This window comes from Salmo salar, chromosome ssa22 (assembly GCF_905237065.1).
Source record: "Salmo salar chromosome ssa22, Ssal_v3.1, whole genome shotgun sequence".
Lineage (NCBI taxonomy): Eukaryota > Metazoa > Chordata > Actinopteri > Salmoniformes > Salmonidae > Salmo > Salmo salar.
The window spans coordinates 31,816,603-31,831,440 of NC_059463.1; the positions used below are offsets into that span (position 1 = coordinate 31,816,603).

Genomic DNA, 14,838 nt, shown 5'->3' on the forward strand with positions numbered 1-14,838 from the left:
AACAGCTTCTACCCCCAAGCCATAAGACTGCTAAATAGTTAGTTAACCAATAGCTATCTGGACTATTTAACTGCATTGCCCCTTTTGCACGAACTCTTTTGACTCTCATATACTGCTGCTACTGTTTATCCTGTTGCCTAGTCACTTTAAGCCTACCTATATGTACATATCTACCTCAATTACCTAGTACCCCTGCACATTGACGCAGTACTGGTACCCCGTGTACAGTTGTGGCCAAAAGTTTTGAGAATGACCCAAATATTAATTTTCACAAAGTCTGCTGCCTCAGTTTGTATGGTGGCAATTTGCATATACTCCAGAATGTTATGAAGAGTGATCAGATGAATTTCAATTAATTGCAAAGTTCCTCTTTGCCATGCAAATGAACTGAATCCCCCAAAAAACATTTCCACTGCATTTCAGCCCTGCCACAAAAGGACCAGTTGACATCATGTCAGTGATTCTCTCGTTAACACAGGTGTGAGTGTTGACGTGGACAAGGCTGGAGATCATTTTGTCATGCTGATTGAGTTCGAATAACAGACTGGAAGCTTCAAAAGGAGGGTGGTGCTTGGAATCATTGTTCTTTCTCTGTCTACCATGGTTACCTGCAAGGAAACATGTGCCGTCATCATTGCTTTGCACAAAAAGGGCTTCACAGGCAAGGATATTGCTGCTAGTAAGATTGCACCTAAATCAACCATTTATTGGATCATCAAGAACTTCAAGGCGAGCGGTTCAATTGTTGTGAAGAAGGCTTCAGGGCGCCCAAGAAAGTCCAGCAAGCGCCAGGACCGTCTCCTAAAGTTGATTCAGCTGCGGGATCGGGGCACCACCAGTACAGACCTTGCTCAGGAATGGCAGCAGGCAGGTGTAAGTGCATCTGCACGCACATTGAGGCGAAGACTTTTGGAGGATGGTCTGGTGTCAAGAAGGGCAGAAAAGAAGCCACTTCTCTCCAGGAAAAACATCAGGGACAGACTGATATTCTGCAAAAGGTACAAGGATTGGACTGTTGAGAACTGGGGTAAAGTCATTTTCTCTGATGAATCCCCTTTCCGATTGTTTGGGGCATCTGGAAAAAAGCTTGTCCGGAGAAGACAAGGTCATCGCTACCATCAGTCCTGTGTCATGCCAACAGTAAAGCATCCTGAGACCATTCATGCGTGGGGTTGTTTCTCAGCCAAGGGAGTGGGCTCACTCACAATTTTGCCTAAGAACACAGCCATGAATAAAGAATGGTACCAACACATCCTCCGAAAGCAACTTCTCCCAACCATCCATGAACAGTTTGGTGACGAACAATGCCTTTTCCAGCATGATGGAGCACCTTGCCATATGGCAAAAGTGATAACTAAGTTGCTCGGGGAACAAAAAATCTATATTTTGGGTCCATGGCCAGGAAACTCCCCAGACCTTAATCCCATTGAGAACTTGTGGTTAATCCTCAAGAGGCGGGTGGACAAACAAAACCCCACAAATTCTGACAAACTCCAAGCATTGATTATGCAAGAATGGTCTGCCATCAGTCAGGATGTGGCCCAGAAGTTAATTGATAGCATGCCAGGGCGGATTGCAGAGGTCTTGAAAAAGGGTCAACACTGCAAATATTGACTCTGCATCAACTTCATGTAATTGTCAATAAAAGCCTTTGACATATATGAAATGCTTGTAATTATACTTCAGTATTCCGTAGTAAGATCTGACAAAAATATCTAAAGACGCTGAAGCAGCAAACTTTGTGGAAATTAATATTTGTGTCATTCTCAACTTTTGGCCACGACTGTATATAGCCAAGTTCTTACCCATTGTGTATTTATTCCTTGTGATATTTTTCTATTTCTCTTTTTCTCCGGATTTTTGGGAAAGGCCCGTAAGTAAGCATTTTACTGTTAGTCTGCACCTGTTTACGAAGCATGTGACATTTGATTTATCTGTCATGTGAATATTGTTGCTACAGAGTATCTTTCTCTTATCTGACTTGCCACAACTGAATTTCCCTCTGGGGAAAAATAAAGTAATTCTATTCTATAGGGTGCCACTTGGGATGCATACCTTGGACTCTACGATCTGTGACATTGGCTTAGGAGGAAACCTTTATTACATGGTTGCCTTTGGGGATGTTTTATTTACTGTTTTGGGTCAAAGTTTTTTTTAACAAGCATTGGTCATACATTATGATCCCCTATTTTTGTTGATTTTAAATTGTTTCTAAAAGCTTTAACAACAGCAAGGTATTGTGTTTCGTTTGACCTTGCTCTGGCTAAAGGTCAAACTGGTTCAATCACCAACAAATGACAAGGCAGTGAGTTGACTCTGTCATGTCATTCTTTGGATCTTAAATCCTCATTAGAGGCTTGTTCTCACATGGTCTTGACTGGTTGCTTAGGATCTAAAATATGGTATGTGACTTGAGTGTAGAAATAAAGTAGTTAGGATTTCTGACAGATTTGATGCCATCTGTTGCATGGATACCATAGGGATTGCAATTTTCCACAAGTAGAACATATTCTGCCATCATATATACCATGATGTGTACTTTACAAGTACATCAAACATTCATCGAAATATAACATTTTGTAAGTGTCATGAAAAAACAATTGCAGGTCTCTTTTTTTTGGGGGGGGGGGGGATTAGAGGAGCCTCATGTTTGTAATATTCGATTGTTTTCAGCCATCCTGTTACGTAAGAAATAATATGAATATTTTCACTTCTCGCGCTATTTCACTGCAGCGGATATTCAGCAGCGGAGCGGTAGCTAGCCAGGGACGTTGGGTGAGTTTGTAAACATTAGACTTGCTCGTGTTCAGATATCAAGATGTTACCGAAAATACTTTGTCGTGGAACAGTTGACCGTCTGTCACATTTACCTTCCCCATTCTGAAATACTTATTTGACGCGCCTCAAATTGTGTCAGTGCCCTAGCCAGCTAGCTAGCCTGTGTGACTGGGTGTTGTGTACAGTAAGTAACGTTATCCTTTATGGCAAGGCGTTAGCAAGTTAGCTGAAAAAAATCAATAAACTAGCTTCGCAATAACAGCGACCGCAAGAAGCCCTTTAAATTCGCTCGGCCGTGATTGCCAATGGTGGCTGATGGTCTGCTGTACTGTCTGTACCAAACCATCTGGTGATAATGCTAATGGCCTGTCAGATATTGAATAGCGAGGTCCGTTCTTCATCCTGTCTGACATTATCTTGCTAACTAGCTAGCTATACCTAACGTTAATTTAAAGTGCTGTTGTAATCATTGGCCCATGGCTAGCTAGCTAACAAGGAAGGGGCAAGATGGCTAGCTAGCTAGTTCGTTACCTTGCTAGCAGAGTCTGTTAGCTAGTTTCTGTGCTGAGACTGCGCTGTTTGTTGACAGTTAGCCGAAAGGAGGCCATTTACCTAGGACAGCTAACCAGTAGGCGTATTTTACTATTAGATAGCTAGTTAACGTTATGTATTTCACTTTTTGCACCAAGAAAATTAACGTGTCACCATTATTAGCTACCTTTGTTTGATACTAGAACAATAAATGGCTTTGTGTTATGTAATGTAAACACAGTACTTTAATTGGAAGTAATGAACATTATTTATGTGAATATATCTTTTAACCCTAATTTGTCCAATGCAGCCCGTTTTTCTTTATTACCTAGGTGTAAGAAGCAGACAGAGTAACACATTTCCATTCTCTTCCTTTCCCATACCTCTTTATTGCAGGCTCTTTGTGTGAGATGGGGGACGATCGACCTTTTGTGTGCACCGCCCCAGGCTGTGGCCAGGTAAGGTCTCTTTCCCTCGTTTTCTGTTCATCCCTCATTCTCTTTTCCCCCCACTCTTTCACCTCTTTACATATCTTGGATTTCAGGAGCCATCTGATATCTTTCACCTGTGTCTTGTGTTATCTTTGTGCACAGAGATTTACTAATGAAGACCATCTATCAGTCCACAAACACAAGCATGAGATGACCCTGAAATTTGGTCCTGCCAGAACTGACTCCGTCATCATTGCAGGTGCTTGCCTTTAGCGTTCCCAGCATTTCTCAATTATACTGTATAAAGAAATTATATGATAGAACATATTTTTGACAAGCTATTAAACAAACACCACCCTGTGTGGACTAGCACCAAGACCCCTAGAGGGCGTAGTTCTTCCTGATGTCGTACTACATCTTGGTGTCAGCCCAGTCAGCTATACACTCGTTTCCCCCCAAAAAAAACATCCTCCATTCAGGCTGCAAAGGCATCGGCTTCCTCCTTAACTCGCTTTAATGGTTCTACCACCATGCTAGACTGGCTAATGCTACTTCCTGATGTTGCAGACAGGAGTAAACAAGACTGCTGCCACCTGATTGGCTGAACGCGGTGTGAAACATCCGGAAGTTGCCAATTTCTCCCCCCTCTCTCTCTCTCTCTCTCTCTCACCAGACCAGACCCCCACACCCACCCGCTTCCTGAAGAACTGTGAGGAGGTGGGTCTGTTCAACGAGCTGGCCAGCTCCTTCGAGCAGGAGTTCCGGAAGGCCCATGAGGATGACCAAAGGAACAAAAACCCGGTGAGGATTGTGGAGGGGCTATGATGGGTTCGGTTTTTAAACACTGGTAGTTTGACCGACTAATAAATGTTGTGTGTCTGGTTGTTGGTCCCCACACAGCTCACAGCCCCCCAGCTTCCGGCCCCACCCCTACAGACCCCCTCTGGGGTGAAAGAGGAGGATGAGGGGCCTCTGGAGGTTGACTCCTCCCCCCCAGGCAGTCCTGACTCCACCTCCAGCATGTCGGACAGCAGCAAAGAGCCAATGGTGAGAGGAAAGGTACAACCTGGAGGCCAGGTGAACGGGGTGTATGGTTGAACAGATTAATCGTTGTGTGTGCTTTCCTCTTGTCAAGTTTGCATGGTAATTTGGGTGAGAGAGCGAAGGGAACAGTGGTGGTCAAAAAGAGGCTGCAAATTAATCACTTAGCTGTGAGGCAAGTAAAGATGTCAGAAAAAAGTTGAAACTTAGTGGGCCTCTTAGTGGGTTCACCTCCGCGGACTATAGTGTCCAACTCCCACCTGAGTTTCTCTCAGGCTGTGTTTACAATTCTGATCTTTTTTTTAACTAAGTGGTCTTTTGACCAATCAGTTCAGCTCTGAAAAATATCTGATGTGATTGGTCAAAAGACCAATTAGTGGAAAAAAGATCAGAATTGGGCTGTCTGTGCAAACACAGCTTCTGTCTGACTGGATGTGATTTGTGTTGACAGGAGACTCCTCCTCCACAGCCGGTAGTGAGCTCTGCCCCCACGCCAACTATTGTACGCCCAGGGTCCCTTCCCATTCACCTTGTTTACGACCCCCTGCACCCGACTCTGCCCTCGCCAACCTCTGTCATCACACAAACCCCGCCCTCCAACAGACAACTGAGGTGAGTCTAATCTGCCAACATCTCTCTTTGTTTGTGTTCTCTCTGTCTATTTAATTTATACTAATCAATCTATCTGTTCTCAGCTCTCCGACAGGTTCCTTCCCGCTGGTAATGCATCTCCCCAACGGGCAGACGGTCCCTCTCCTCCCCAGCCCAAATATGACCTCAGTCATATCTGTGAGTGAATCACATTTATTTATAATGCCCTTTTTACATCAGCATTGTGAGTGAAAGTAGTAATGTCTAATGAACATCTTGATAATGCCAGGTCATTGGTAGGTGTTATTTTGTCTTCTCTTATTTTCTCCCTTCCTGTGTAATTTGTAGCTGGCGAGGCCGTTTAATATGGTGCCAAACATCCCTGGGATTCCAGGCCCTCCGATTGGTGGGACCAGCAGTGGCTCCTCCTCCCCATCTGGGTATAGTCTACACTCAGAGGCCAAGATGGTGAGAGACGCATGCACCGGCTGGGACACACACACACACAGTTAAGAAACAAATATCAGTGGGCCAACCCATTCCAGTGGAAGGCAAAGTGAGGCAATGTTAACGGTAACTGTTTATTACCAAAGTTACTGAAACTTGTGGTCATTTTGGTATATTACCAGTAGATTTACAACCCTAGGAAGACAGGTTGTTGATGTCTGTATGACATTTATGTGTGTCCCCATCCCTACCATTCTCTGTAGAGGCTGAAGGCAGCGCTGACCCAACAACAGCAGCAGCATGGCCCGGGGGCTCAGAACGGGTCTGGAGAGGGCCCAGGGGGGGCAGGTTCCAGCCCCACTGTCCCCCAGAGACATGAGCAGAGCCAGCAGCCCTCGCAGCACTCTGACACCCCCTCTCCCGCACAACCACAGGTAACACGCACATACTGACACACACAATACCTAAGGGTCAAGTGGAATCTGCTAAATGCTTCTGTTCTCCCTGGTTGTTACACTCTGTTAGGGCTGCAGCCCAGTCACTAGAGGGGAGTTTATACTAGAACTGATGTGAGGAGTCACCTCTGAAAAGCCTAAAGGGGGCTAGTGGCAATGACAGACTGAACCTCCAGAAATGATCAAAATACTAGAAAGGACACTGAACAAACCAAAAGCTGTTACAAAACATGTTTTGTAGATTAAATATGCTGGCAACTAAAGGTATTGATAAGAGATATGGACAACAATAAAGGTTCCAAAAACACCCAAATACTTCCTTTTTAGAACTGCAATGCTCTCAGTATAGTGATGCAGGTCTTTAGATGTTGTACCCATGATATTGTCATTCCAAACTTTATCCACAACGTTATATTCCATTTGTTTGGGCTTCAGCGATACTTCTGTGTAGCCCGCACATGGAAAGGTATCACTCGAGTCCAACAAAATGGAATATAAAATTGCGGGTCTAGTTCTTAGATCTCATGTCGCTTGCATGTATTTGCCAAACTTTTGTGCACAAACAGTAAGTTAAAATATGCACAGGCACACTCTCATGCCTATATGATTTACATATACTCACACAGCAAACCAGCAGTGGCTCCTCCTCTCCATTTGGGTATAGTCTACATTCAGAGGACATGATGGTGAGAGGCGTATACATGGAAACACTTTTTAAAATACACATACAAATGCACTTTTACACACACACACACAAGCTCACACTCTTGTGCACTCTGGCATTCTTTCTCATTCTCTCTCATACATACACACCCAGTCCAGAGTGTATAACACCTTCCCCTCCCGTCTTCCCCAGGTGTCCCCAGCCCAGCCCACGGGTGGTAGGAGGCGGCGGGGTGCGGAGATCGACCCAGACGAGAGGAGGCAGCGCTTTCTGGAGAGGAACAGGGCGGCGGCTTCTCGCTGCCGACAGAAACGCAAGGTGTGGGTCGGCTCTCTGGAGAGGAAGGCAGAGGACCTGGCTACCATGAATGTTTCTTTGACCGTGAGTCTACCGCCCTACAACCGTAACTGGACCTAGACTGTCTATTACAGTCAGTTACAATAGACGGTAACTGGGCTATTACAACAGCAGAGAAAGGCAAACTTAAAACAATGAACCCGTCTGGGATTGTATTATACTGGTAGGATCCCTAATATTATTCTCCTGCCCATGCGGTTTTATTGTATGCTTGTCAAGTGGTTGAGAAAACAACTTTGTGTGTACATTGTCTTGTGTGATGTGTTCTGTTTCTATCAGAATGAAGTAGGTCTGCTGAGGAACGAGGTGACCCAACTGAAACAGCTGCTGCTGGCCCACAAAGACTGCCCTGTCACTGCCATGCAGAAGAAGTCTGCCTACATAGGTAATAAAGACAAACCATGCATGAAAGCTCTATCAATCACACAAGTCTTTCATTCACTCTGTCTGTTTAATTGTTAATTTAGGCTCTAATATATCTGTCCCCTTTCCATCAACCTGTACATCTACCTACCTACCTACCGATCCATCAATCCAGGATCAACCTCCAACTCATCCATCTAATCTATTGCTTGCCTCTCACCTCTCTTTAAGGGTGAATGTTTCTCTCTCTGTCTGTAGCTGCAGGAGTAGAGGAGAGCTCCAGGGACCCCCCCTCTGAGCCTATGGGCTCCCCAGCCCCGGTTATCCAGCACAGGCCTTCGCCCCTTGCCCCCAGCCCTGGGGCCATCACCGTCAACGGGCTGAGCGTCCGTGCGGCTGAGGCAGTAGCCATGTCGGTCCTGGCCGGCATGGGGGCGGCCCAGCAGGGAGGGGCCCTCATGGCCACACAGCCGCAGTCCGCCCCCAGATGATGAGCAGGCGCAGGGAGCCAGTAAGAACTCTACATTGGGCTTTACGAGGCTGGACTGGCACAATGATGTGTGCAAGAGATTGAAAGAGAGAAAGGGACCTGATTTGAAATCTGAAATTCCACCTGTTGATAGTACTTCTCACTCCCCTCCCCATCTATCTCCATCCTACGCTCTATGACCTTGGACACACTGATAGCCTCACAGCCAATGATAATCACTGAACAGACTGAGTAGTCCTGCCTCTTGGGCCCATTTTCTGATTGATCCTAGCTTGGATGCACTGTCACTGTGTACAGTTGAAGTCGGAAGTTTACACACACTTAGGTTGGAGTCATTAACTTGTTTCTCAACCACTCCCAAAATGTCTTGTTAACAAACTATAGTTTTGGGAAGTCGGTTAGGACATCTACTTTGTGCATGACACAAGTACTTTTTCCAAAAAATTTTTTACAGACAGATTATTTCACTTATAATTCACTGTATCACAATTCCAGTAGGGCAGAAGTTTAAATACACTAAGTTGACTGTGCCTTCAAACAGCTTGGAAAATTCCATAAAATTATGTCATGGCTTTAGAAGCTTCTGACAGGCTAATTGACATAATTTGAGTCAATTGGAGGTGCACCCGTGGATGTATTTCAAGGCAAACCTTCAAACTCAGTGCCTCTTTGCTTGACATCATGGGAAAATCAAAAGAAATCAGCCAAGACCTTAGAAAAAAAAATTTGTAGACCTCCACAAGTCTGGTTCATCCTTGGAAGTAATTTCCAAACGCATGAAGGTACCACGTTCATCTGTACAAACAATAGTACGCAAGTATAAACACCATGGGACCACGCAGCTGTCATACCGCTTAGGAAGGAGATGCGTTCTGCCTCCTAGAGATGAACGTACATTGGTGTGAAAAGGGCAAATCAATCCCAGAACCACAGCAAAGGACCTTGGGAAGATGCTGGAGGAAACGGGTACAAAAGTATCTATATCCACAGTAAAACGACATAACCTGAAAGGCCGCTCAGCAAGTAAGAAGCCACTGCTCCAAAACCGGCATAAAAAAGCCAGACTACGTTTTGCAACTGCACATGGGGACAAAGATCGTACTTTTTGGAGAAATGTCCTCTGGTCTGATGAAACAAAAATAGAACTGTTTGGCCATAATGACCATCGTTATGTTTGGTGGAAAAAGGGGGAGGCTTGCAAGCCGAAGAACACCATCCCAACTGTGAAGCATGGGGGTGGCAGCATCATGCTTTGGGGGTACTTTGCTGCAGAAGGGACTGGTGCACTGCACAACATGGATGGCATCATGAGGAAAGAAAATGATGTGGATATATTGAAGCAACATCTCAAGACATCAGTCAGGAAGTTAAAGCTTGGTCGCAAATGGGTCTTCCAAATGGACAGTGATCCCAAGCATACTTCCGAAGTTGTGGAAAAATGGCTTAAGGACAACAAAGTCAAGGTATTGGAGTGGCCATCACAAAGCCCTGACCTCAATCCCATAGAAAATGTGTGGGCAGAACTGAAGAAGTGTGTGCGAGCAAGGATGCCTACAAACCTGACTCAGTTACACCAGCTCTGTCAGGAGGAATGGGCCAAAATTCACCCTACTTATTGTGGGAAGCTTGTGGAAGGCTACCCAAAACGTTTGACCCAAGTTAAACAATTTAAAGGCAATGCTACCAAATACTAATTGAGTGCATGTAAACTTCTGACCCACTGGGAACGTCATGAAAGAAATAAAAGCTGAAATAAATCATTCTCTCTGCTATTATTCTGACATTTCACATTCCTAAAATAAAGTGGTGATCCTAACTGACCTGAAACAGGGAATTTTTGCTAGGATTAAATGTCAGGAATTGTGAAAAACTGAGTTTAAATGTATTTGGCAAAGGTGTATGTAAACTTCCGACTTCAACTGTAATAGAAGTGTATGTACATACTCATACATCCGTGACATACACACACTCAATCAAAGAATGTTATTTTTGTTGTCTATTTCCAATTCTCTCCCCTGTCTACAGTGTAAATCGCTCCTTACATATTTATCTTCTTTATGCAGCTGTTGTTCCTTGGGAAACTCTTTTTCATCTTTAGGGCTAAATAAGCGTGAAATATTGTGTGCATATTGTTTTCCCCTTGTCATGGAGTGAGCCAAAGTAAGGATACAGTCAGTGTCTGGCCTTTTTTTGACCTCGCAGGAATTCTGCTTTCTGACAATGTGTATGAAACCCCTTATTGACTGCATGGATATTAGAGGACACTGATGAAGACCACTGTCTGTGTGCTGGTGTCTGTTAATATTATCGCTGGTTTTAACATACTGCTTTTCAAATGACTGATGCAAACAATAATGTCCTAATGTAACACTTGAAATGGTTAGGTTTTAGATGATACTTTATGTAATAATCAGCAAACTCTTCATTAGATAAATCATTTACCCAGGCTGAAGTTAGTTGAAGAAAAAGTAGTACAATATATTTTTATATTCAATATTAATGTTCCTGCGTTTAGCCGAAGCGTGTCTAGTGAAGTCAGTGGTAGAATGGGTTGTTCTAATTCAATGAAAATGGTTGAAATTCTAGGTGATCAAAGGAAATATAAATCTACGACACTCTTGAATGCAAATCTGGATTAGGGAACATCTATATAGTGTTACAGATCATGTGTTAGGCTCGGATGCTTTATGCCATTTGAAAAACAGTCTATTGGAATATCACTTTTCTAAGACTCTTAATTTGAATATGGCATGAAATGTCAGTGAGGGATGTCCTTTTATGTTTTTACCACAGTCATTTAGCTTTGAGGAATACCATATTGTTTATTTCCTCATGTTTTTGTATTTTTTTTTTTAACATATCAATATTTTAAAATGTTCTATTAAAGTCATTTTATTGCTGTAGCTTCTCCACCCTGTCATGTTACCAGTCCCCTCATGTTCTGTCAAGAGGAGGGAAATGTCTGTCTTCAACAGTGTAACCTCTACAAACTATTGTGGAAATTGATTGTCTCTAAGAATGTGTCGAGGGAGTTTTCCCCAAAAATTATTCCACCTTAAAGCGGGTGAAATGAACTTGTGTATAGTCTCAACTAATAAACTATCTCCAGCAAAATAAATGATGTAATGGTTTCAGGTTAATAATGTTTATGCTGAATATCTCTCTCTGCGTGCCTATCCCCTTGGTGCAGAGCTCCATGACAGAGTAGGAGCAGAAGGTGTCTCTGATGCGGTACTGGCTCAGGGTGCTCAGCCACAGGTGCCAAAAACTGGTGGCCCGAGTGGACTGGTTGCCCGAGTACGTAAGTACACACACGAAAACGAGAAGGTGTGTGTGTACCAGTGGAGGCTGGCGAGGGGAGAACGACTCATAATAATTTCTGGAACAGAGTGAATGGAATGGCATCAAACACATGGAAATCATGTGATTGTTGATACCTTTCCATTTATACCGCTCTAGCCATTACCACGTGCCCGTCCTGGCACTTACTACCATACCCTGTTCAAAGGCACTTACACCTTTTGTCTTGCCCATTCACCCTCAATGGCACATTGTCTCAAGGCTTAAAAATCCTTCTTTAGCCTCACTCTTCATCTACACTGATTGAAGTGGATTTAACAAGTGACATAAATAAGGGATCATAGCTTTCTACTGGTTAGTCCGTCATGGAAAGAGCAGGTGTTCTTAATGTTTTGTATATGTTTGAAAATCAGAGAAAGAGACCCTATGTGTGACTGTAAAGACCGTGAGGGGTGAATCCTAACTTCCACGAAGTAGATTTTTCATTGAGTCTCCCATTGACATTGATGAATGACTAACTGAAAATTCAATTTCTGTGGAAATTAGGATTAGCTCCTAAAATGGTGTACTTCACCATGATTTGTGTGAGCTTGGGATGTTCATCTTGTCATGAAATTGAAATAGCTGACTGACGGATATCATGGACCATAGTTTCATAATCAGTAGCCATATCTAAAGGTAACTGCCAAAATAAAGGAAACACCCATATAAAGTGTCTTAATAGGGCACTGGCCCACCACGAGCCAGAACGGCTTCAATGCACCTTGTCATAGATTCTACAAGTGTCTGGAACTCTATTGGAGGGATGCGATGCCAGGTCACCTTATAGTTTGATGAGCATAAATTATGTAAACCATGGCTATCTCAGTCACCAGATTTCAACCCAAGTGAACACTTCCCTCACCATCAACAAAACATCAAATTATGTAATTTCTTATGGAGGTGGCATTATCATCCTACCAGGGCATAGCCATGGCAGCCAAAATCATGACCTACCCAGCATTTCTATACATAACTCTAAGCATGATGGTATGTTAATTATTAATTAGCGGAGGAACCATACCTGTGTGGAAGCACCTGCTTTCAAAATATTTTGTATCCCCCATTTCCCCCATCCCCCAGCTGTTTCCATTATTTTGGCAGTTACCTGTATGTGTTCAGTCAGTGGTGTACAAAATGCTCTTCTACATTCAGTTGACAAACAGTAACGCCAGGGGGAGCAGACCGTCTACTGATCTCATGCTCCAGTCACAACAATTAACATCATACATGGTCATGTGACAGATTCCTTTGGCGAGTTGTTCATCGCTCACAGTTATGGCGGTGTCAGGGAGTCGCAAGGATGGAGTACAATCCACATCTTGATATCTGCTTTTCTCGTTGACTCAGGAACGTGTTACCACTTTTCCTTGATTGTTACATACTACTCCGTATTATTCCTGCAACGATGGCGGGCCGAGGCGTGGATATGTCAGCACTGCCAAAAGAGGTCAGGGACCAATTGGCGGAGTTGGATTTGGAGCTGTCTGAAGGTAAGGGCTTGGGACAGGGAAAAGAGAAAGAGTTGAAGAGTTGTTGTGTCTGGTAAATGCTCCTATGAGTGTGTCCCAGATAAAAACATCAACAAACACCCGTCCCGTGTCAGTGGCGAGAACTGCAGGCACGACTCGCTCGCGCTGCTCTGTTGCCCTGGAGGATGAAAACACCGACTTCCTTGTAAAGATTTTTCATTTAATTAGCTGGTTAGTGCCCTAAAAAGATAGTTGTTGGTCTTTATTATTTTCGCCTGCAATGTCATAGTGTTGTTGAGTAATGACAATATATAGAGAGATTACTGATGGATGAGGCTTTTGATGTGGCTACAGTATTAATTGTATGCTACAGTATATCCCGTGACTGGATGTTTTTTTAATAGGGCTATTTGTTTATTTATATTTTACATAATACTTACCACCAGAAGTATACCTCTCAACGTTAAAACAATCTTCCAATTTGCTTTGCAGTCAGTGCATTTTTCTCTAGTCGCTAGGCAATAAACTGCCTTCATGATAATTGCAATATCAAGGAGACCATACAGGTTTTCTTCCTGTCATAGAAATTAGGTCAAAACTCTCTCCCTCTTCACATGTCTGTTTCTGAAATCATAGTCCTCCTGCAGTGATGCTACACGTTCCATAGAACTACAATAAGGTAGACTGCAAAACTCTCTTGTTTATGTGGGAATGCAGCTTTCACCTTGTTTTGACAAATGGCAACACTGAAAAGTAAATAATATGGTATTATGCAAGTCTCCTACTTCGTTGGTGAATCACAGTATTGCTGGTTCTGTGCTGTGCGGTTCCAACCCGCCCGGGGTTAGATTAGTAATGTTATGTTTCTGCTTTGGAGAGGATGTAGAGTACCAGTCAAAAGTTTGGACACAACTACTAATTCCAGGGTTTTTCTTTATGTGTACTATTTTCTATATTGTAGAATGATAGTGAATACATAAAAACTATGAAATAACAGACATGGAATCATGTAGTAACCAAAACAGTGTTAAACAAATCAAAATATATTTTAATTTGAGATTCTTTAAAGTAGCCACCCTTTGCCTTGATGATAGCTTTGCACACTCTTGGCGTTCTCTCAACCAGCTTCATGAGGTAGTCATCTGAAATGCATTTCAATTAACAGGTGTGCCTTGTTAAAAATTTATTTGTGGAATTTCTTTCCTTCTTAATGCGTTTGAGCCAATCAGTTGTGCTGTAACAAGGTAGTAGAGGTCGACCGATTAATCGGAATGGCCGATTTAATTAGGGCCGATTTCAAGTTTTCATAACAATCGGAAATCGGTATTTTTGGACGCCGATTTGGCTGATGTTTTACATTTTTAAATTTGTATTTTATTTTAGACCTTTATTTAACTAGGCAAGTCAGTTAAGAACACATTCTTATTTTCAATGACGGCCTAGGGACGGTGGGTTAACTGCCTTGTTCAGGGGCAGAATGACAGATTTTTACCTTGTCAGCTCGGGGATTCAATCTTGCAACCTTACGGTTAACTAGTCCAATGCTCTAACCACCTGCTTTACATTGCACTCCACGAGGAGCCTGCCTGTTATGCGAATGCAGTAAGAAGCCAAGGTAAGTTGCTAGCTAGCATTAAACTTATCTTATAAAAAACAATCAATCAATCCTAATCACTAGTTAACTACACATGGTTGATGATATTACTAGTTTATCTAGCCTGTCCTGCGTTGCATATAATCGCTTAGGTACACGTTGCTCCAACCATAAACATCAATGCCTTTCTTAAAATCAATACACAAGTATATATTTTTAAACCTGCATATTTAGTTCATATTGCCTGCTAACATTAATTTATTTTAACTAGGGAAAATGTGTCAC

The 14,838-nt window shown here is 43.0% G+C and overlaps 2 protein-coding genes across 8 annotated transcripts in view; both read left to right on the forward strand.

Moving 5' to 3' along the window:
* The first annotated feature begins 2,689 nt into the window (after window positions 1-2,689).
* LOC106583174 (cyclic AMP-dependent transcription factor ATF-7) lies at window positions 2,690-8,669 on the forward strand. 5 transcript variants are annotated; one of them, XM_014167062.2, is made up of 13 exons: window positions 2,690-2,775; window positions 3,706-3,767; window positions 3,903-3,999; window positions 4,414-4,541; window positions 4,641-4,799; window positions 5,233-5,393; window positions 5,477-5,570; window positions 5,721-5,840; window positions 6,083-6,253; window positions 6,901-6,960; window positions 7,131-7,319; window positions 7,575-7,680; window positions 7,917-8,668. In XM_014167062.2, exons 2-13 carry the CDS (start codon window positions 3,720-3,722, stop codon window positions 8,147-8,149), a joined length of 1,566 nt encoding a protein of 521 aa, XP_014022537.1. In that variant the 5' UTR covers window positions 2,690-2,775; window positions 3,706-3,719; the 3' UTR covers window positions 8,150-8,668. The 5 variants fall into 5 exon arrangements, with proteins under 5 accessions (XP_014022537.1, XP_014022539.1, XP_014022541.1 ...); XM_014167064.2 differs by having other exon boundaries at window positions 4,641-4,787; window positions 7,917-8,666; XM_014167066.2 differs by having other exon boundaries at window positions 7,890-8,166.
* A 4,054-nt stretch (window positions 8,670-12,723) lies between these two features.
* Window positions 12,724-14,838, forward strand: part of LOC106583173 (disco-interacting protein 2 homolog B-A) — a 73,245-nt gene continuing 71,130 nt past the window's right edge. For all 3 annotated transcript variants that reach the window (XM_045705286.1, XM_045705288.1, XM_045705287.1), the window contains exon 1: window positions 12,724-12,980. In XM_045705286.1, the coding sequence (XP_045561242.1) occupies window positions 12,896-12,980 (85 nt within the window). In that variant the 5' untranslated portion in view covers window positions 12,724-12,895. The remainder of the gene's footprint in view (window positions 12,981-14,838) is intronic.